The sequence below is a fragment of the Mustela nigripes genome, chromosome 3, assembly GCF_022355385.1.
Source record: "Mustela nigripes isolate SB6536 chromosome 3, MUSNIG.SB6536, whole genome shotgun sequence".
NCBI classification, from domain to species: Eukaryota; Metazoa; Chordata; class Mammalia; order Carnivora; family Mustelidae; genus Mustela; species Mustela nigripes.
The window spans coordinates 188897045-188919455 of NC_081559.1; the positions used below are offsets into that span (position 1 = coordinate 188897045).

Here is a 22411-nt window from a genome sequence, read left to right on the forward strand (position 1 = left end):
CAGTGGCTTTAACAAGATAGCAGTTGATTTGTTTCCTCCAAAGACATTAATAACACTATTTTGGGAGGGGGGAGTTTTTTTCCCCCTGTACTGCTTCTATTTCTTCCAAGATATTATTGTGCTCCACTTACTATTCTATCTGTGCTGGAGGTCTCTCTTAGATATCTGGCAACCCTTGATTTTACACTCAAATATAAGAGAGGGGCCCAGAAACTAATTGGCAGGCTTGGAGTATGTAGTGAGAACTTGCTGACTTGAAGTTTCCCTGTAGGGTAGTCTATTTGGGCCACCCTTTGGAGAATCCCTCAGGTCATTATTTTTAAGTCTTTCCTGTGTAGGAATCTTATAATATCAAGGTGGGCCCATGAACCTTGGCTGCTATTTGTTTGGACGCCAAATTAGATTGGAAGATGAGAATCTCAACGTTCACCAAGTGGATGAACTTGAATGAATCCCCTAGTTTCAGTGTGGGACTCCCCCCACGATGGGAAGTCCACCTGTTGCACCCAAGAGATCAACTCTTTTTTGTTCTCTCTGGAGAATAAACCTTCCACCTTCTCCTATGGTGGGGAGAGGACACTTGTCTCCTGTGCAAAAGAGACAAAGACATCTGGAAACCTCATTGCTTCTTAAGGAAATTTCCAGCCTATCCTAGTTTAGTCCACCATCATCCCAGTGAAGCCAGTGCTTAAACTTTTGGGGATTCCAGAAGGTGGATAAGGCTGTTTCTTGTTCTTGCCACAGAAAAATTGAGGATTCCGCTTCCTTAGTCTACAAATTCAACTTCATATTCTTCTGTGCACTTTCTAGATTCTAGAACTTTGTTGATCTATCCCCTCTTCTATTTTCTTTATCCTTGTGGGTGTGATCCTTTACAGAATTCCCCTGTTATTTTAGCGAGATTTGGGAGGAGAGCAAAGGGTAGGCATGTGAGTTCAATACACCAACTTTAATTGGAAGCTCTCAATCTGATGCACACGTACTCATCCTCATATTTTCATGGATACAAGTTTCTTCCTAAATAATAGAGTTTCTTTCTTCCCCCGTATAGTTGTACTGAAAGATAAAGTGAAGAACTTCTACACTCGCCTGCCATTTCAAACACTGACGGGAATTTCCATTAGAAACAAAGTGCCCATGTCTGAAAAATCCATTTCAAATGGGTAAGCAACTTCAGTCCCTTTAAGTATTTATTATTAAGACTTTTTCTATATCCACAAAGATAACAACTTAATATCAGTTAAAGGCACACACATAAAAAACCGTAAACCCAAAGCAAAGAGAAGGTCATGAGGAGGTGGCCATACCTAAAAACCATGACTAAGTTAATGAAACACAAAATTTAGCCCTGAACGCCAAGTCAGCTGACACAAAAGGGAAACACTGACCCATGTCTTATCAATAACAATTATCAAACACTGTAATAAACCAAATCAGCCAAGTCTCACTGTGTTGTATGCAGAGTCTGGAGAGCCAGTAGATCATAATAGGATCATAAGATTATAAGGACTTTTAATTTGACTTATTATTTTTAAAAGTACGTTATGATATATTTAGTTAGTTAGTTGTGATTTACTTGTTTTAATTGAAGGTGACATTTCTGTCAGCCCAGGCTATGAATCTTACCCATCAGAATCACCAAGAGGACTTTTTACAAACCTAGGTCCTTCCCTGGACCTACTGAATCATCATTTCCTGGGATGGGGTTCAAGAATCTGAATTTTAAGTAAGATTCTCCTCCTGGTGATTCTTTTCTATTTTGGAATTTGAGAGTCATTGGTCTATGATCTTTTGGTCTGCGAAGTGTTATTGATTGATGAAACTGTGTCATGTTGCTGGTGTTGAAGATTTGCTGCTGAAGGTGGACTTAAAAAAGTGTTACAGGGTAGATGACCTTAAGATCTGGCAGGATGCTGCCCATGAGGATGGGACAAGGTTAGAGAAGGAGGGGTGGTACAAGGGATCAGTCTGGTCCTGGTGTTGGGGACTCAGAGAATGGTGGTGCCATGGGAAAGCATCTCATCCAGGCTGGAACTTAGAATTGGGCTTCCAAAGAAGGAGAACAAAGAGATGGGTGGGCCGGTGGGTAGATGGGCAGGACTCTGGGAGATGAAATCATGTGGTAAGAGCCCATAGGAGTCAGGGAAGAGATGCACTCAGCACTGGAAAAACTGCCCAAGACAGGGAGGTTTTATCCACTGGGATGTGTCTTGGGTTCAGGGCTCCTAAGACCAGGCAGGAGAATGGCAAGAACGAGGCAAGGTCCCCACCCCAAAAAGGAGTTGAGGGGTTGAGTGAGTCCTCAGGGATCAGAAATAAGTGATCAGAGCTGGGACATGTGGTCAGGGTGAGAGAAGTTAGAACTGAGCCCAGGAACATTGGCTTGGGCCCACTAAGTTTCTCTAGGACTGGTCGTAGAAGCTGAAGTTGGGGTCTAGCAGCCACCTGAGTTATTAAAGAAATTACGTCCTGGGATGGGGCCTGGATGTGTTGACCCAACAAACAGGGGCATGTTCCCAAAGTGTAATTAGCCTACACTGCAGAGTGGATATGGCAGGAAGCTGAGTCAGGGGACAAGTGCTGGTCTTTGGCAACAGACACCTGATTGGGTCACTCCGACGGTAAGCTCACAGAATCCCCCATTTCTGCAGATGCCTTCACTACCATCTCATTCTTTTCCCAGAGCCCCAGACTGGACTTTCTCCCAATATGAAAGGATTGTAGGGGCACATTCTGATGCTGGGTGAACTTGGCTTAGAGAGACTGGCACATAGCAGGCAGAGAATAAATGATTGGTGAATGAATAAGCCAATGAATGAAGGAGAAAAGAGTTGAATTCTGTTTTCAGAAGGAACTCAAAGCTAGCAATCCACTCATGTATACTGACCAAAGCACCCCCGACTTTAGGGAGTCATGAAGAAAGGAACACCCAGAAATAAGAATGACTGTAACTCCGTAGGTCCTGGGCCACCCACACAAACCCTCTTGCCCTCTCTTTCTGTTCTCATGCCAGCTTCTTCGAATGTGAACGGCTGTGTGATGTGGACCCGTGCTGCACTGGCTTTGGCTTTCTCAATGTTTCCCAGTCAAAAGGTAATAGTGATAATAATTCCGCCTGCCTGTGTGCAGCTCTTTGCAGCCAGAAAGCATGCTCACAACTCTGGTCTTCTTATGCTGGATGGGGAGGTGTGACCCTTGTTCCCAGATGGAAAGTGGGGCCAGGGAGACCGGAGGTGGTTAATCACTGGGATAGCTAGCATAGGTCCTGGCCCACTGGTGCTCCTGCCCTGCTGAAATGGCTTCCTTCCATACTCCTGTCTCATTTAAGACTCAGCTCAGGCAGCTGGGGGAGATGAACTCTGGATCCACCCATATGACCTGAGTTGAAACTTGATTCAATAACTTCCTAGGGGTGGAATCCTGGGAAAGCCACTTAATCCCAGAGTCTCAGCATCCCTTATCTGCAAATAAGGATTCAAATGCTATCCCCTCATGGTGTTACATGGTCCAGTGATATGGTGCAAACAGGACCCTAGCACAGTCCTGGGCACGTGACGGGTGTCCAATGAGGACCATCTGCCTCCATCCCTGTGCTCTTAGATCAGAAGCTTATTGCGGTACAGGTTTTTCATCAGTAGCTAAGATCCCACCTGGAATATGGTAGAACATCCCAAATATCTACTGGAGAATGATGAGTTTGCAGAATTTCTCTCATTTAGATACAGTCTTTCATCATGATCATTTTCCTGGTCCTGGTTCCTCTTTGCTCCAGGAGGAGAAATGACATGCCTAACTCTAAACAGCCTGGGATTTCAGATGTGCACAGAGGAAAACGGAGGAGCCTGGCGCATTTTGGACTGTGGCTCTTCTGACACAGAGGTCCGTACCTATCCCTTTGGATGGTACGAGAAACCTGGTGAGTGACCCATCCCAAACAGCTGTGTGGGAGTCTTTAGTTGACATTTCCTAACCATGTATGAGGATGATGTTCTTGGGCTGGGAAGTAGATTAGCTGGGATTCATTGGGTACACATGACAGAAACTGATTCTGTTCAGTGTAGGCAGAAAAGGAATTTATTAGAAGTCTGCTGATGGACTCAAAGAAAAGATGACTCGCTAGGTCTCAGCGACATGCATGCATTCAGCAGGAAGGGATGGACACATCTCCATCATCAGGTTTTGGTGGCTATAGTCAAACTTTAAATTCAAGGGAGAGAGACTGGCCTAGCTTGGGATATGCATTCTCGCATTGCTAGAGGCAAGGTGGGAAGGCTTGAGTGACAGTCCCAGCAAGACTGGATGCACTGAGGGAGAGGAGGTTCCCCAAGGTACAGTTAAGGTATTGTTACTGGCCAGGGGAAACCAACAAATGTGCCCTCTGCCAAGGTCCCTTGTTTTTTGAAACTTGTTAATCAGGATAGTAGAAACACATGGTAGTCTTGGGACAGGAAAGAGGGGCACCGATGTATATTTGACAACATACATGGAGTTGAGATTTCAGGGTGAAGGCAGGGTTGTATCAGTGTGGATACTTCACCCATCTGTGCTGAGTATATCCCAGCAGATTTTAGGAGCTCAATTTGAAAGTGGTGAATGAATGAATGGTCTGCATGTTGTGATGGAGAAGCTCCTATACTCAAATGAAGAGATACTAGTGTATTCCCAACTCTGTCATCTACTGTGGATTTGTCTTTGGAAAACTCTTCCCTTTCCTCGATTTCTCTGTTGGTAAAACAATGAGTGATACTCACTCCGGTCTTACCAGCTCCTACCTTCCGAGTGTGTATCAGTGTGGGTACTCTTGGTAACAATAGGGAGTTGCATGGAGACTAGACATCCTCCCCCTGTGTCCCAGAAGCAAATTCATAAAGATGTCTCAGATACAAAAAGATTGAAAACCCTGTCTGAGTAGGTGTCTAAGGGAGAGGATGAGCTAAGTTTCATTATCTCTGGTCTCTCCTACTAGTAGCTTCCTCATTAGTTTCAGAGTTGATGATAAGACAGATGCTAGCCCTGCTGGGGCACCTGCGCTGGAAATGAGAGTCCTGGGATTTCTGGCTTGGAGGAATCTTAGAGATCCTTAACTTTGATCTCTATATTTTTCATATCACCCAATACAACACATTGCCCAAAGGAGGGAAGTAGAGGAGAACCGATACTATTCATGGGTCTGCCATGCGTTCACATGTGTGATGTGTCCCTGCTTGTGCTGGGTCTTCTACATGGGTGTATAATTCACTAAGCCTGGTGCCCTGTGGAGTAGACATTATTTCCTCAATTTCAAGATGAAGGGAGAATGGCATAGAAAGCTGAAGCTACCCAACCAAACCACACAGCGAGAGTTAGGTTGAAAGCCCAGAGCTCATGACCCCAAACTTCACTCTCCTCCATTTCCATGTTGGCTGGCGGGTCTTCGATATCCAATGAGAGATCAAATGGAGAAATGTCCAGACCCTTTCTCTGACTGGTTTTCTGCTAACTCAATTAATTAATAAGCAATTGACTAGTACAATGAAAAACACAAAAGAAAACTGACTAATAAGCTAACAGACCAAAACAGTCAATGATTTGACCTCTGGTTCCAGAGCCATCTTCTACTTGAGGGGCTGGATGGGGTTTCTTGGTGGAATCTGGCCCTTGGCCCTTGCTCATGAGCCTGCTAATCCCCAAGGCATTCCTTGGCTTCAGGGCAGATTTATTTGGAGTTAATTATTAGCAGGTTGAACGGAATCTTCCCTGTTGATGTCTACCTTGAGCATCCTGAGACTGATTCTTGGTCTGAATTCACTCAGTGTTGGGGTCATGCTTTTAGTTTTATTTTAACATCTTGATTTATTTTAAGAAAAACCTCAGAGTTGTATGACAAAAGAGTCTCACCGGGTCTCTATTTAGAGAAAAATGTTCTATGTAGGCTTTCACTAACTCACAGGGACGGGAGAAGTGAGTGCCTGCTGAGAATAGCGGCCCCTTGGGAGACCCGATGCTAGCTGTAAGTACTGAGGGCGTTTTGAAGCAGAGCGCTTACCCTGCAGAGCCTCCCTGCCCGGCTCTCCTCCCAGCCGCCATCCCAACTCCTCACCCCACCCAAGACTGAAAAACGTCATTTTCCGTCTTCATATTGCTCAGGGAAGAGTTGGGTAAAAAGAAGCTTCAGAAGTAAGCCATTTGTTCAGAAAGATCATGGGAATCAGACTGGAACATTGCAACATCATAGCAGGAGTTGGCAAAGCAAAGAACCCAAAATGCTCATTGCCCCGACTCATTCCATCTATTCTGTTTCTTCTCATCTGATGGCTCAGACCACTAGCTTTTGCCAATATATATTTTGTAGGGTCAGGCTGGGGACTCAGAGTCTGTGCAGAAACTCCAGGCCAGGGCATTAAGTATTTCGAGTGGTGCTCTCTTTTAGCGAGCTCTGACTGAGTGCGGACCATGCCCAGGGCCTCGGTGTCACCAATCCTGCCTATATTCCTTGCACTCTTCCAGTGTGGCTGGCTGGATAAAGCAGTAGCTTGTCTAATCCTCATAACCCCTGTGAGATGAGGAAAGGAAGGTCCAGGGAGGTTAAGTCACTTGCCCAAAGTCACACAGAAATTGTGTCTTGTGCACCCAATGATTGAGCCCATCAGAAAGAACTAGGTCTGAACTCTGGCTCTGTCATTTGCCTGCCTGTACCTTGAAGGGGGCATAAGACCCTGATCTTCCCCTCTCCATCCATCCTGCACATGAAGCATTAGTTTTTTCAGAAAAATCCTTTGCAAGAATTTCTGTACTAGACTTCGCCCTTGCTTCTGAACCATGGCTTGGCCACTTAGTCTACTGACATCTGTACTGAGTGTTTGCCACAGGACCCTGGTGAGCCCCCAGGCTGAGAGCCAGACACAAGAAGCCTAACACGGGTCTCCTTTCCGAAGAACTAGCCCTGAGGAAGGAGAAAGGAAGTGATACTCACTGAGTTCCTACTGCACGTCAAAGACTGTGGGAGCCTGAGAGGCAGAAGTTGGGGCCTGCAGAGCAGTTAGCTGGGCTGAGGATGCAGCTATGAGAGAAACAGAACATCTCTGAAGCTCGGACTTTATGTCACAAGAGCGCATCCCTCCTGTATTGATTTACTACCTCCCTATTGGCTCTATTCCTCTCTCCTTGTGAAGAGACAATTATTCTCTGTAATCAGAGAGCTACTCAGGGACATGAGGACAGAGCTCATCCCCAGGCCAGTGTTCCTGTGACAGGATCCACGGGAGCTTCTGGAACACAGAAAGGATTATGCAAAAGTGGCTCCAGGGCAAGTCTGGACGTAGATGAAGGAGAGCATGCTGAAGGGAGCAGTGGCCACCATGTGGGGACAGGCAGCAGGCCATGGAGGTGGGGTGCACCATGGTCCTGCCCTCACAGCCCTCAGGCCTTGAGAGACCCTATTGGGCAAACATACCATAACCTCCATACCGGGTTGCTTGCAGAACAAAGGCCAGAGCTTAGCCTCCTGGGATCAGGGAGCAGAGAGCACCAAGAGGGGACAAGAGAGAGCCCACGACAGTGCCCTATCTGATTTCACTGTCCACAGTGCACAGAAAGTACCATGTGTCAGCTCAGAGCTGAGACTCATGCTGAACGACTGTGTATGCAAATGAGGCTGTTGGCAGCCCCTTCCTGGCAGTAGGACCCCGAAGGCAAGCATTCTTTGCATCCAGGAGGGGAGTAGCCGGGCAGGTGTTGCTTGTGGTCTGGCAGTGCCCCAGAGCCCAGGGTTTTCTGGAAGGGGAGGGCCTCTGGGGCACTGGTACCTTCCGTTTGCCCTTTGAAGATGACTAGGGCGACCTGTTCTCTCCCCAGCTGTGCATGGCCTGCAACAGGTGCAGGGTCTCTGATTTCTTTATAAAGTCAAATGTGGCTTCTAAAAAAAAAAAAAAGAAAAGAAAACAGTCGAAGCCACATGGTTCCCGCCCTGTGCTAAGCAAATGCGCTTGGACCTTGTAGCGATTCTAGATATGGGAACATAACCTGGGAAGGAAATGAAAAATGCTTCTCATTATGCCTCCTTACAGTCCTCGTGGAAATGGCCACCTATAGGCATGACATGGAACAGTCCACTCTTCATACTCACTCACTTCCAGCCTGGTCCTCAGCACCAAGCTGGCTCTGGGCACCAGGCCGGCATTTTGCAGCAACATCTTCCTTAGTCCCCAAGCAACCCAGTGCAGTAGGGCCTGCTGTCACCCCTGTTCTGTGCTGGGCTGACCAGGGTTTCACAGGTGGCAAGGGAGAAGGGAAGCCCTGATTTGCCATGGTGTAAATGTCCCCATCATGGCCACTTAGGCTACCAGCTTGCTCTCTGTCTTATCCCAAAGGCACAACCCTTTTAAGAAATACTATCAGGAGGTGACTGGAAGGTAAGAAAAACAAGAAGAGTCATGTGATCTGTTCTGTGCTGAGATGAGCTGCACGGTGGGGCTCCCGGGAATGGGCTCTGGCTCGCCTAATGCCTCTGTGACGCTAGACATTTCTATATTTCCCAGTGGTGTGTAGTACAATAAAATACACTGTGTGCTCTGTGTATACCATATGCCTTCCTTACAGTACAACATGACACAACACACCATATAATACAGTACAATAGCAGGACTCCTTGGCAGGCTGCCCTTACCTTGATTCCAAGATAGATTTCCAGAAGCAGAGTTACTGAGTCCGAGGGTGAGAACATTTGAATGCCCTTGACAAGATGGTCTCATTGTTCTCTGAAGGCTTCACTAAGTCTTAGAACCTTTGCTCTGAGAACCACTCTCTTCCAGGAAAGACAAATATTTCAACACACAAACCAAGCTGGCCCGCTGGGTGTAGTAGGGCATGACGGTGGTTAGCAGTTCTGAATGTCGCCTGAAGAGCTCACAGAATGTTGGATGACCGAAACTAGAGCTCCGTGGTCCCCAAAGTGTGCCCCTGAGAACTTGTTAGAAATGCCAGATTATGGGCCCCACCCAGGACCCCAGGATCTGCTGAATCAGACACTGTGGGGGCAGAACCAGGGTCTAAGAATGATGCCTGGGAGGCAGTGGGTGTTTCCAGGCAGGTGAAACCAAGAAAAAAAAAAAAAAAAAATCCAGCACAGCTGGAGGTTCTAGAGCCGAGAAAGGCTGGGTCATGGCTCCCTGGGCCAAAGTGAAGAAGGGAAGGGAGAGGTGGCACTTTCGGCCGGATTAGGGCATGACTCGAATCTAAGGCTTTTCAGGAAGCAGAGGAGGATAGCAGTGGCAAATTGTGTCACTGCAGAAGGGCAATGTTAAGAATGAATAACGGCCAGCATTTATTGAGTGCCTACTGTATGCCTAAATCTTTACATGTGCCAACTCATCTAAACCTTATAGGCCTGAGATATGTATTGTTGTAACCCCTATTTTATAGACAAGGATGCTGAAAACAGGGGGTTGAGGTCACACATAGGGAAGCATCCAAGCCAACGTTGCCCTGGGCCGCTGACCCCAGAGCCTCACCCTTGACCGCTGCACCTGCCGCCTGCAGCTGGGCAGGCATGGAGATTAGTCTGGGCCCCTGGGAGAAAATACTGATGGAGCTTTAGACCCGTTCAGTGCGGGGAGAGTGAGGGGAAGAAGATAGTTAGTGGGCAACCTCCGGATCACCTACTTAGTACGCCTGATGTCTCATGTAATTTTTCTCAGATCCTCCTTTTATCAGTCCTGATACTAGGTCTGGAAAAGTCAGATGACTTGTCCCTCCACATTGTTCCTAAGCGGCACACGGAGATGCAGGTCCAGCTCTTACCCATGCCTGGCGCTCCATGATCTCCGACCAGCTTCACGGTCATTCTCAAGGTGGACTTGTATTAGCCTCGTGCACATGTGGAAATAGGCTCAGAGGGATTTATTTCTCGACCAGGTGAAGAGTCAGGAAATTATGGCCGTGAGCACATGTGCTGTTCCCCACCTGTCCCTGGAAGAGGGCAGGACTGCACCTATTCACCCCCAGACTCACTACTGGCTTTGGTCAGGGACATGTATGCAAATGAGGTGTGTGTCCTTTGTCAGCAGAAGCCATAGAGCAAGAGTGAAGTTTGCTGTGTTTCTTTTTCCCCCTTGTGGTGGAAACCAGGGGCATGGCGGAGCGCTCTTTCCCCCGGGATCTGGGAGGGATGACACAGAACCAAGCTCCAGCCCACCTGCTGTGTGTATGAGGTACAAGGGACAGGCCCTCCTGAATGGTGGTTTTAAGCCACTGAGATGTGATTGTCCCCTCGGCCCAACCTAGTCCATCCTGACCGATTCAGGATGTCCCCGGGAGCTGAACAGAGCCTTCCTGCCTTGCAGATGTGATTTCGCCATCACCCCTGAACCTCTGTTAATGCCTTTGAGTGTGTAGGAGAGCTAAAAGTCTGCCTCTTCTTCTTTTCAGTTGCTCAGAATGATGCTCCCAGTTTTTGCCCCCCCGTGGTTCTGCCTGCCCTCTCGGAGAAAGGTAAGCGCGTGCTCTTTTCCGGCTCTCTGAGGAGAGATCCACTTCCCTGTGCCTTCTCCTCTTCCCCTTGGTTTTGCCCACTGTGGATAGCTCACCCTGCGCTCTCGTCTTGGTTAATTCAAGCTCCTGTCACCTGCACACATGGGTAGACAGGGCAATGCTGGCACCATGCCCATTTCACAGACGAGGAAACCTGCTCTCAGGGAAAAAGGCCTTGACTGATTAATGTAATCCACTGGAAGCCGAGGAGGGTTTAGTCTGGTTTCTGCACATTTCTTTCCAAGGATTATTTTCACCCAGTCCCAAAATGCCCACACATTCCCTGTCCTGGGTCAGTGTGAAGAATGGTGACTCTTTCGTGCCCAGAAGGAAGAACTAGCCATCTCTTCGTGCAGAGAAATGGGGACACACAGTTCTCAGGCTGCTGGGTGGCACAGGAACATCTGAGGCAGTGCCCTACCCCCGGGACCGCAGCCAGGCTGAAGCTGCCACCTGGTCCTACGCATGGCGCACGGCCCCACCAGCACAGTCTTGTCTGGTCACAAGGCAGCAGGAAGTGTGGGACTGGGGAGAGCTCAGGGCAGGTGAGCGTGGGCCTTGGTGCACATCCTGGTTCTGCCTTCCTTAAGTCAGGAAATGACTGCAAGGGCCCAAGCGACGACGTTAATTCTCGTCCTGTGACATGATGTCTGAGGAGCTCCAGACACCTGTCATTAAGATCCTGGCTGAAGAGACAGAATGCAGCTTGTGTAGGAGGGTATCACTTAGCCAAGGCTGTGGCTAAAAGTGTAAACGTCCTCAACAACCCAGGTTGTGAGAGCTCCTTCCACCAAGTTCAAAGAGCTCACTTTGGAGATCGTATGCACATGTAGATATTTTTTCCGGCACATTCTCTACCGAATTGTACCTGTGTCTAAACAGTTGAAGAATTTATGTCTAGGACTTTGGGTGTGAGAGTCGTATAGGTATTGCACGGTGGCCGCTTTTTGAAGTGCTGTGATGTAGGAGTCACCATTTACCACGTCGTGGATGGTGGATGGGGAGGGGGTTGCTTGGGGTTGGTTGACACACCCAAGGCCAAGCAGGGAATACATTTCCCAGCCAGACTGTGGTCAAGGTTGATAACAACTTTTATCAAGATAATGTAAAAGCAAATGAAATAATCAAATTGTCCTCAAAGATTTATGGTTTAACAAAACCCAACTGGTTCCTTGTCTCACTTCTACCACCTGCCACTTCTGCTCCCAGAGCCTACCACGTTTAACTCTTAGAGGTGTCTAGTCTCTTTCTGGTCTCTCTGATTCCTAATAACACGGGGATCCTGCTATTCCTTGATTTATCCGTCTTAGAAGCTACTGTTGAGCTCCTGGCTTGAATGGGGAGGTCTTAGGGTTTATCACCCTTTCCAATGTTCCCCCTTCATCTGCAACATGTAGTAATGTCAGGACTTGGGTCAAAACAAGAGTGAGTATTACTTGCTCTGTCCACATACATATGGCTCACGGGGGAGCCCCACAGAGTGGGAACGTTCTTCTGTTTCCATTACCAGTCACTGTGTGTGGGTGGCTCACAGTTCTGCTTCAGACCCATATTCCACCCCTGCCTTCCATGACACCTCGTCCTTCCTGGGCTTCCTGGGGTGCCCGTGGAACAGACAGGTCACACAGGTGCTCTGCAGGCACCTGGGGATTAGCTTCTCCCTGCTGACATGACTGTTAACACACCTCCCTCCTCCTCTCCCCCCTGAAAAATGTGTTCAATTCCCTTACCTGCTCTTTGCTCATTCCCTTTACTTACTTCATTTTGTAGGAGGGAAAGAAGAGAAATTGTGCTGCATTTAATTAAATGCGAGAATATAGTCTCTTTTGAAACTTTTAACACTTAGCGAAGGCTCCATTTTGTCCTCAGCACTGCGCTAAGCATTTGATCTTCACCCAATTCTCGAGAGACCCAAATCTCCTCTTTTAATATCGGTTAGTTGTAGAAAATTCAAACAATGCAGAAACAGAGAAGACAAAAATCGCAGAGTTACATAGAAGTCATGCCGGTTCAAGCATTGCTGTATTTGCTTCTAATCTCTTTAGGCTTATTCTGTGGTCTCAGGTAGTTGTAAGCTCTCCACAATGTTACTCTTTTGCTTTTAACGAATAGAGCATCCTGTGTATATTTCCAAATTAATGTAGATCGCTCTAAATCATGTATTCACGTATGCATATACTTATTCATACATGTATACTCATTGATTGATTGATTCATTCATTCATTCCTCTGTCACGATGCTTCCCATCTGGTGAGGAGGAAGCAGGTAAAGACAGGTCGGTGTCAATTAGCAATGGTTTCTGTACTCTTCGGCCAGGTAGACATGCTGCCCTTCAGTGACTCATTCCTCTATTTTTGGACATTTGATTGTTTATGACGCTTCCCCAGTACAGAAGTGCCACAGTGAATCCCTGAGTACATAAAGCTCTTCCCAGCATCTAGGTTACCTCCCAGGGGCACATTCTCCAAAGCACCATTACTGGGTTTGACAGCTTTGTATTTTTTTTTTTAAAGATTTTATTTATTTATTTGACACAGAGAGAGATTGCAAGTAGTCAGAGAGGCAGGCAGAGAGAGAGAGGAGGAAGCAGGCTCCCCGCTGAGCAGAGAGCCCAATGCGGGGCTCGATCCCAGGGCCCTGAGATCATGACCTGAGCCGAAGGCAGAGGCTTTAACCCACTGAGCCACCCAGGCGCCCCTTGACAACTTTGTATTTTAAGACTCCAGGTTCGTGTTGCCACATTGGTCTCCAACAGCTGTTCCTAGTGGCACCCTCGCCAGCAGTGAGTGAGTTCATTTCTGTCTCTGAATGTCAGATGTGTACTGTGCGATACGAACAAATCAGAGCACGTCTGCCCTCAGGTGACGAGAGTGCTTCCATGCTGGTTTCGTGATCATTTGTATTCCTGGGACTTGAAGGCCCCACCCAAGAAGGAAGAGGACGTAGACTTTCGCTTCCCCCTTCACGCACGCAGGCTGTGGATCGGAGCGGAGCTTTCCAAGGCAGAATGACATGTCACAGTATTTTTAAACAAGTGTGATTTTGACAAGTGTGATTTGGAAGCAGGAGGGATGTCAGAGCTGGCATTCCATCTGTGCTTAGAGTTCCCAAATTGGAATTAGGAGTCCGGGTGTGTTCCTTTGGTGGGAATCAGGGGGAGCGCACAATTCTGCCTCCATGGTATTGAGATGCCAACGTGATTCTGATAGGGATTGTGTGTGTGTGCGTGTGTGAGTGAGTGTGTGTGTGTGCACACGCATGCGTGCACACACCATGTATGTATGAAATGTTCATCTTTATGTACTTTCTGTTCTGGAAGAAAAGTAAATATTTATTAAACACCAAATATTTTACAAATCATTCAATGCTCATGAGAAATTTAGATGGTGCTAAGTTCTGTCTTTCAAATAAGGTAGTGGAGGGCCGGAGAGGTTAAATGAACACCTGGGATTTGAGCCCCCATGCATCTGGCCCCTCTCTGAGCTAGATAAGAATGTCTGGTTGGTTTGAGTTTCTGGAAAGCGTGACAGATACATATTTCCAGTCCTAGACTTGCCTGGACGTCTAATGCTTGGCCTTGTTTCTTGTGATGAGTCTGTGTATTTAATCACCCAATCAAAGCCTCTTTGAAGAGGGGCTTCTGAGACACCGATTGGTCAGTGGGGATGGTGTGAAGGGGAAGGGGGCTTCTGAGCTCCCACATGTCTGGCTGGGGTGCATACCATGTACTAGAGCACTTTCTTTACGTTGTCCCAGGGAGGTTTTGAACACACGAGCTGGTCTGAAGATGGCGGGAGTTTGTCAGTGGGCCAAGCTTCAGAAAGCCTTTCCTTCACAGAGAGTGGTTTGTGTGTGCAAAGGCCCAGGGGCATGAAACAGCCCAGGGCACTCAGACACTGGAGAGGTTTCCATACAGTGGATGTGGGGCCATCAGTGAGGTGAGATGCATGAGAGAAACCTGTGCTTGAGTGTGAGCTGGCAGGAGACTTTGTACGAGGTTCGGCACTCAGACTTCGGAGGATCATTGGGGATGGGTGAAGAGCAAAGTGGCAGCGAGCTCTAGGGTGGGCAGGTTAGAAAAATGTGTGAGGGAATGGCTCATCTTCACTTCAGTGCGGTTCGGTTCAGTGACTGTGTGAATGCCACTTCTAGGGTGATGGATTCAGAATTTTCACTTACGTTCCAGAAAAGGCACTGTGCTGCATGTTGGAGGTCTCGAGTACAGAGGAGCCTGACTTTTGGTCAGGAGAAAGGCGCAGGAAGTCAGAATTGAAGGAGATGAACCACTTACCATAGAGGGGGTTCAAGAGCGCTCCCCCCAGATTTACTGCAGACAGGCAGGGCTAATGTCACAGGTGCACCGTGGCCACACTGGGTCGTAAAGAAGGATTGAGCATTTGTCAGATGCCAAGGTAGGAATAGAAAGCACCCTTTGCAAGGGGGGGGGGGTGCATGAAGAGAGGCCAGGGTGAGCACTGGCCTCACATTTGCAGGGAAACCTAAGTCCTTCAGGATCCCAGGACCAGCAAGGGGCAGGGAGAGGCTGGATGGGGGACAGGGCCCAAGAAATAGAGTGCTTTGGGTCCCACACATCCCCGAAGGTCTTTACACGGTTGCACAGTGAGCTTTAAAACTGTCCGAAGACCCTCCCCTGGGGTTGTGAGTGCGATGCATTGGCAGATGGACAGGCTTGATTTTGGAAAAACGGGGACAGCTGTGTCATCTCTGTATAGAGCACCATTTTACTCTTTGGGGAAAAAATATACATTAAAAAAAAAAAAAAACAAGTGGAGCACTAAAGATGTCTTCATAACAGACAAATGTCCGTTGTTTTTAAAAGATCCACAACAACCCATCCCGAGAGGGTGCTTGGGGTTAGCAGGAATCATCCGCTCAGACATCAGAGCCTGCTGTAGGAGGGCTTCTCTCTCCCCCTCTCCTGCATGCCCAAACACGGAGTACTGGGCTTGCAATCCAGAGGAAACCATAGACTATGAGGCCTTGGGGATCTGTATCTGCATTCTAAGCTCGTGCCACCTGAGACACTTGAAAATGCTCCTTAGGAAATGCCAGCCCTTGAGCGCGAGGCCCCCCCCGTGAGCAGCAGGTGCGGAGGGCTGTGAGTGGCCCTGCCGGGAGGGTGCGAGGTGGTGCTGAGAAACAGGCCTCCTTCCACTCCTTCCCGTGGGCCCTGCCCAGCTTTCTGGTGCTTCTCCTCCCCACGGGCTAGAGCTCAGGGACAGCCGAGAGCCTGAAGTTCAGGTGATGGGAGCGGAGGCATGAACCGCCTTTTGGGCTGTGCTTGGTCTGCCCCTGTCTTTGCCCATCGCGGTGCCAGGGGGCTGGTGGAATTCAGTTGATCGTTTCTACAGATGTTTTCCATTAAGCCAGAGAGTCGTGTGATCCCAGAAAATGTCAGTGCTGGCCGGGAGCGTGCACATCGTCTAATTGAGGGAAACAACGGGACACGGCACAGCCTCGGGCTTTGAAGTCCGTCCACCCAGCTTCCAGTCCTGTTCCCGTTCTCACCCACTGATGTCTGGGACCGTATTTCTCAGCCTTGTGCTGCCTCCGCTTGCCTCTTTGAAATGGGGATGATGGTAGAAAATAAGACAGACGAATCTAGGAGGCTTGTGTTGCCGAATAAGTAAAGGACAATGTTCCACACAGAACCTGATAAAGTGAGTATTTAAGAAATGTCAGTAATAATTCACAAGCCCAAGCCCATCTTTTCATGGAAGACGAAACAGGCAGAGAGAGAACATGGCCCTACTAAGTCACAGCCATTAATGCACATCGGGAAAAGCTATAAAATTACACACACACACACACATAAATATGTAGAGAGAGATTACATATATGTTATATATAATATAGATTATATATATTATGGGGGGGGAGGGAGGAGGCAGGGAGTGCATGCAGGGGGAGGGGCAGATGGAGAGAGAATCTCAAGCAGACTCCCTGCTGAGCAGGGAGCCTGATGCAGGGCTCGAGCCCATGACCCTGATATCATGACCTGAGCTGAAATCGAGAGTCGGATGCTCCACCGACTGAGCCACCCAGGTGCCCCTCTTTTAAAAATTCCTGAGTATTAGGATATCATGTCAATCACTGTGCCAAGTGCTTTCCCTACTTTAACCCTCGCAACTGCCCTATGGGTTGTGTATGATTATACCCATTTCACAGATTTGGAAGCCAAGGGTCAGAGAAGTCCAAGGTCACACAGTTAGTAAATGATAGAGCTCGGGTTCAAACACAATCTCCCGCCTGCATGTGCTCACTGTAGCCGGTTGAGTTGCCCCGGAATCAGACTCTGAAGGGGTTAGGTGTGCAGGTCCTTGTTTAGGGGATGGTACCCGCAGGGCTGGGAGGGGAAAGGGAAGGCGCAGAACTGGCCAGAGGAGAAGATAAGCTACAATGTGGTCTCAGCTGCCCTTTCAGGGATGCTGGGTTGATCTTTAGAATGTCTGTGCCCTCACATTGGTCACATGTTGACGCGAGCACGACCCTCTGGAGGGGTCAGCAGCACCCGCAACGGCAGGGCAGACCGGCTCGTTCCTGACGGCACAGCGTGCACTACAGGGGGCAGACTGTAGTAGTCTCATCGGGGGCAACCTGAGGACGCAGTGGGGGCCACTAAAGACTGCAGGTGCATTGTCGCCTTCCCACTGAGCCTTGAGACTGGTGACATAATAACCCAGGCAGGGGCGAATTCTTAATCCTTTTGGTCCTCAGGCTGAAAGGCCCAGGTGAGCAGGTGCCCACTCCAAAAGCTTGTGTAAAATGTGCGTCTCCTTTCCAAATATGCAGAGTTCGTGCATGTGCACACCCTGTCAAGGGAGCTCACGGCTCAGTGTGTAGCAACTCCATGAGAACAGCTGTCTGGGGGTGGGTCCCATCTCCCAGGGACCAATTCCCCTGTCCGAGCAGGGCATGCAGCTGGGACGCTTCTCTGGCACAGGACTGTGCTGCCTCACCAAGTGCTATCAGCAGGGATGAGCGTGCTGTGGGCACAGCCCCTCCTGGACCCCTAGCAGCCCCTCCTGGACCTCTCCTCTGAAACTCAGGGGCCGAGAAACACAAGGGCACGGCTGGGGAAATGGGAACACAGCCATGGCAGGTAGAAGGAAAACAGGAAATGTGTGTCCTAGGGCACCTCTATGGGGTCTGATCACCTTCCGCTCTGAGCTGACATCACATCTTATTCTCCACCCCTCACCCGGCTTTGTTGTCTGCTGTCAAATCTTCTCACCTGTTTACTTCTCGAATATCCGTCTGCCCTTCCTCCAGAAGGGAAAATGCACAGGGCTGAGGCTTCATCTGTCTTATTTGCCGCTGTAGTCTCAGACCCCAGAAATTTGCCTGGTACCTAGTTAGCCCTCAGGAGGTATTTAATGAATAAATAAGTGTACTGCTTCTTGCTTGCTAGGTTTTGTGCTCCCGGAAACTGAATTTGGAACTTACAGCTTGATCCTTCACACAAAACGTAGTGTCTGGTCTACAGTAGATGCTTGATATTATTTCATTTATAATTGTTAGATTGAATATGTGTATATTCCGTCTACTCTAGGTTACTTAAAGCTAATAGTGATTCAATTAATGTTTGTTGGAAGAAGGAATAAAGGGTGTAGAGTGTTGGAAGCCACCAAGAGATGGGAGCCCTTCCTTGGCCGCTCCTTAGATGTATGATCTTGACCAATTTAAAGAACTTTTTGAGTCTCAGCAGCCTCACCTGTAAAATGGAGATGAGGATGCCTACATCAAAGAGGTGTTATGAAGCTTCTAAGAGATATTACATGTAAAATTGCTTTATCCAGTGTCTGCTGAAGGTTGGCTTTTTTGAAACAGCTAACTTAGGTCAAGCATGGCCAGTTTGAAGGGATCCTTTTAAAAGGCAATATTTATGATGCTGCCCCTATGATTATACAGTGTACAACCTGTGCAGCTGTCCATAGTGAGCTTGGGAGGCACTTAATTAATGTTTGCTGAAGGATTGGGTCTTGAACCCTTGTTAGATCTTAGGGGATGTTGAGGTCCTAGGATTTTCCTCAGAAACTTCCTCCTCAGATAGGATCAGTTTTGTATCTCGCCCATCAAGGATTCGTACAATCAAATTTAAGAGGGATAAAGCCAAGAGGAAAATATGCCAACTAGGAACTGCCTTTTGTGTTTGGTCGTTTTGGCTTTAGCTTTAAAGATTTTTCTCAGATCTCTTACTAACCTCTAGGAGGTATTTTTTTAGCCTGGAATCAATCAGATACCATGTGATTAAAAAAATGAACCCAGTGGAAACTGTGAGGTGGAGGGAACTGACTTTTGGTTTCACCCGATTTTCTCTCCCTTCTTACTCCTGGCCTTCAGCCCACTCTGGGAAACTCATAATTTCATGCTTCTCGGCACCATGCCTCCCCTCTGGAATGTCCATCCCACCCGCAAATCAGCCTTGATTAGCTAACCCAGATGGAGTAGAAGCACCTTGCTTATTTACTGTTTCATTTCCTAGGGGCCTGCTAGGGAACTCTTGTCAAACCTAATGGAGTTAACAAAATAATTCAAACTAAGGTGATCATGATTGATATTATGTCAATATGATATTTTTTACAAGAGGTTTCCCATTTTAACAAGTGACTAAACCAGAAAACTTTTATTTCTCAGATCATTTATCAAGTATTTGGCGGGAATATTTTAGACAGGTTGCCTTTCCTAGAGCCCCTCACTCATTCTATGTAGCTGACTATAAATTAAACCATCCCTGAATGCAATCCGTTGACAGTGGCAGATTTCCTTTAGTTTCATGGGTTATAATAATATTAACTGTTGATTAAAAATACCAATACTTGGTTGTAAGTAGCTAATGCCATATAATGTTTTGTTTCATTTTAATGATCCTTTGGTCATTTCCCATTTATTCTTCCCCACTGTTGAGTCTCTGCTGAATTCCCTGACCTCCTTGGAGGAACTGGATTTGATTTATGATGGAAGCAGTCACCTTCCCTCCATATGTGCAAAGTCTAGGAGGTGAGACGGCCCAGCTCAAGAGCCAGGAGCGACCGAGGGATAGTCTCAGTATGGATGAGGCATCTGGCATCATGGGGGGGGGCAGTGGGGCATGAGCGGGGGATGGGGTCAGAGGATGGAAGGGAAAGACATTGTTGGTCGTGTTGTGATGGAGACTGAAGGGAAGAGCTCCCCGCCACTGGAGTATTCAAGCATGTTGAAGATGCCCTTGCTGTGTGAGGATGTGGCTTACGTGTCCTCTAAGTTTCCCTTTGAGTTTTCTATTTTTGTGATTCTAATGTTTGGCTTAGTTATGCTTTAAGGTGTGGCTTTTGGTTTTCTGTTTTTGCGATAACTTACACACAGGCAATAGGTTTTTGGCAGATGTTTGTAGAAATAGAAGCAGTGAAGCAGAGAAACCTTGGCTTTGGGTGAATCTGGGTTTCAATTCTAGTTCTGTTCTTAGTCTGTATGACCCAGTGCGAGTCATGCCACTGCTCTGAGCCTGACTGTCCTGAAGGCAGATTTCTTAATGTTCCTGCATCCTCAAGTGACTGTGAGATTTGGATGAAGTCACGGCAGGAAGTGCTCAGCACAAGGTCTGACACATACAGTAGGTACCTGATAATGGTGACAGCCACAGCTGCCCTTCCTGCCATGGTCCCTGGAGGCGAGGGGGGCAGAGGGTCTGAGTGCGGTCTCGGGAGTCTGACTTGCTGGGTCCACAGCAGCTGTATGACCTGGCCCATGACCCATGGTCCACTGAAAGGTCAGGCTAGCCTTTGCCTGATGCTCTTATTAAGCATCCCAAGACAGACCTCTGCATTATTGGAATTATTTTGCTTGGCTCATGTTGGGTCTCCATATGCATTTGTGTCCCTGCATTTCTACAGGTAGACTCAGAACCCAGAATCACACACAATGACCTTGAGAAAGAGGAGTTTACATGCTCTCAGAAAACTGTATAATTGTACTGTTTTCGAGATTGCCTTGGTATCATGGGGAGGATTTGAAAGGGTCTACCTGATACGAGTCAAACTTCTTAGAGAGAAGTCAGATGTAACCTGAGCCTTTGAATTTTCAGTAGGAATTTTGCTTGTGATGAACTTAGTCATTTGTTAGGAGGATATGAAGGGAGTATGGCTCCAAGTCCTGTTTCATGTGTATGTCTTCTTCTTAGTTAGAAATTTTCTCCAGCAGTGTCTTTGAAGTGAGTGGTGTAGAAGATGATTATTCACCAACCCACAGCTCATAACCTCAACAGATGCTGGACCGTTTTAGATGTCTCTGGAAATCTCTGCCCATGAAGTTCATACCACTAAAGGGAACCACTTTATGTTTGAAGTTGAGTCAGGAGGAGAAAGGGGTAGCTGTGGGGACTGGGAGGGGTCAGTCTTGGTCAAGTCTTTGGTTTGCCAGCCATGAGCTTTGACCGTGGCCATGTCATTCACCACCTCTGAGCTTCAGTTTAGTCCCTTGAAAAATAGTAATATTAATACAACCAAAGCACATAGTGATTAAATCTTACAGAGGAAAGGAAAGGCTTATGAACTGGGATGCACCATATACAAGTGAGATAATAGTAAACTGATAGACCATTATTTGTTTCCTAGGTGATTAATTGATCTACTCTTCTAATTATTTATTGAGGTCTTGGGGTATGTGAGTGATTATAGTATTCATCTTTATAAAGAAAGAATTGGTATCCTATTTCTTCTTTATTAATTAATGAACTTGATTAATTAATTCATTTATACACATTCATGAATTGAGTAGTTCATGCAAAATCATGATATTATCATTCCTGCTCAGCACATGGAACACTTAAATGCCACTTACAACTATATTACTGCTTCTATTGTTCATAGTTTTATATACTATTATGATAGGTCTTGGAGAAGCAATGAAATTTGAGGTAGAGTTTTTGATCTCCAGGAGCTAATAATTTAATAGAGAGATAGAAAACAAGAAAATTGCAATGTTGTGTGTTTGTAGAAGAGTAGATATATTAGTGGGACAGGTTGGTGGTGGTGAGGTAGAAGTTTTAGATGTATTTGCATAGAAAGAGACATCTGTATTGTGTCTTAAAGGATGGTAGACGTTGATTATATGAATACACTGACTTCATTTTTAAGTGCATGTTGAACGAAAGGAGTAGTGAACAAAGTACTATAATATAGAGTGATTTGCTAGACTGCCAGATGTGAGTTTAGGGTAGTAGGGAGTAGTGGGTGAGAGATGTGGCTGAGGAGGTAGTTAAGGGAGGCAGCAGACAGATTGGGAGGATGCTTAGAGGCCCTATTTTTGCTAGAAATTCAGATGGGATGTGTTACCCCAGGGAGAGTAGCCACTTACAATGGTAGAGTCTGAAATTTAGACTTGAAAGAACGTTTATTTTAACTTTCCTTCTATAGTGTTCTTACTAGATGGACATTCAGTCTACTTGAACACAAGTCGCAGGCAATATTTGGCATTTCAGGTTGGGCAGTCCCATGGGTAGTGGTGCTAGTGTCTGAGACAGAATATGTAAGAAAGGAACTGGTTAAAGACTGTGGGTGAGGATGGAAGTAAGAGTAAGCCTTCAGTTTTCAACCTGCTGAGTTTGGGATGCCTTGTAGTATCTGCTTAGAGGGGTCCAGTAAACATGACTGTCTCAGCATGGGGCTTGAGTGAAGCTTCTGGCCCAGAGATACTGGGATGATTATCAATATGTCAGTATTTTAAGTGGGGGGGGAGAGTGAGATCACTTGTGGGGAGTGTATTGGATATAAGCAGAAAAGGTCAAGGACAGACCCCTGGGGAACAGCAGCATTGAAAGGAAGAGCAGAAGAGAAACCAGAGGAGCAGGAGGAGGGTATTAGGGATGCTGGTGGTGTGGCGTGTGATGGAGACCAGGGGACAGAG

At 47.2% G+C, this 22411-nt stretch overlaps 1 protein-coding gene across 1 annotated transcript in view; it reads left to right on the forward strand.

Annotated features, from left to right (window-relative positions):
• TG (thyroglobulin) overlaps positions 1-22411 on the forward strand; it is a 236969-nt gene that overhangs the window by 88382 nt on the left and 126176 nt on the right. Inside the window, exons 33-36 of the mRNA XM_059395530.1 lie at positions 1052-1163; positions 3014-3093; positions 3773-3916; positions 10405-10467. Coding sequence (XP_059251513.1) covers positions 1052-1163; positions 3014-3093; positions 3773-3916; positions 10405-10467 — 399 coding nt within the window. The remainder of the gene's footprint in view (positions 1-1051; positions 1164-3013; positions 3094-3772; positions 3917-10404; positions 10468-22411) is intronic.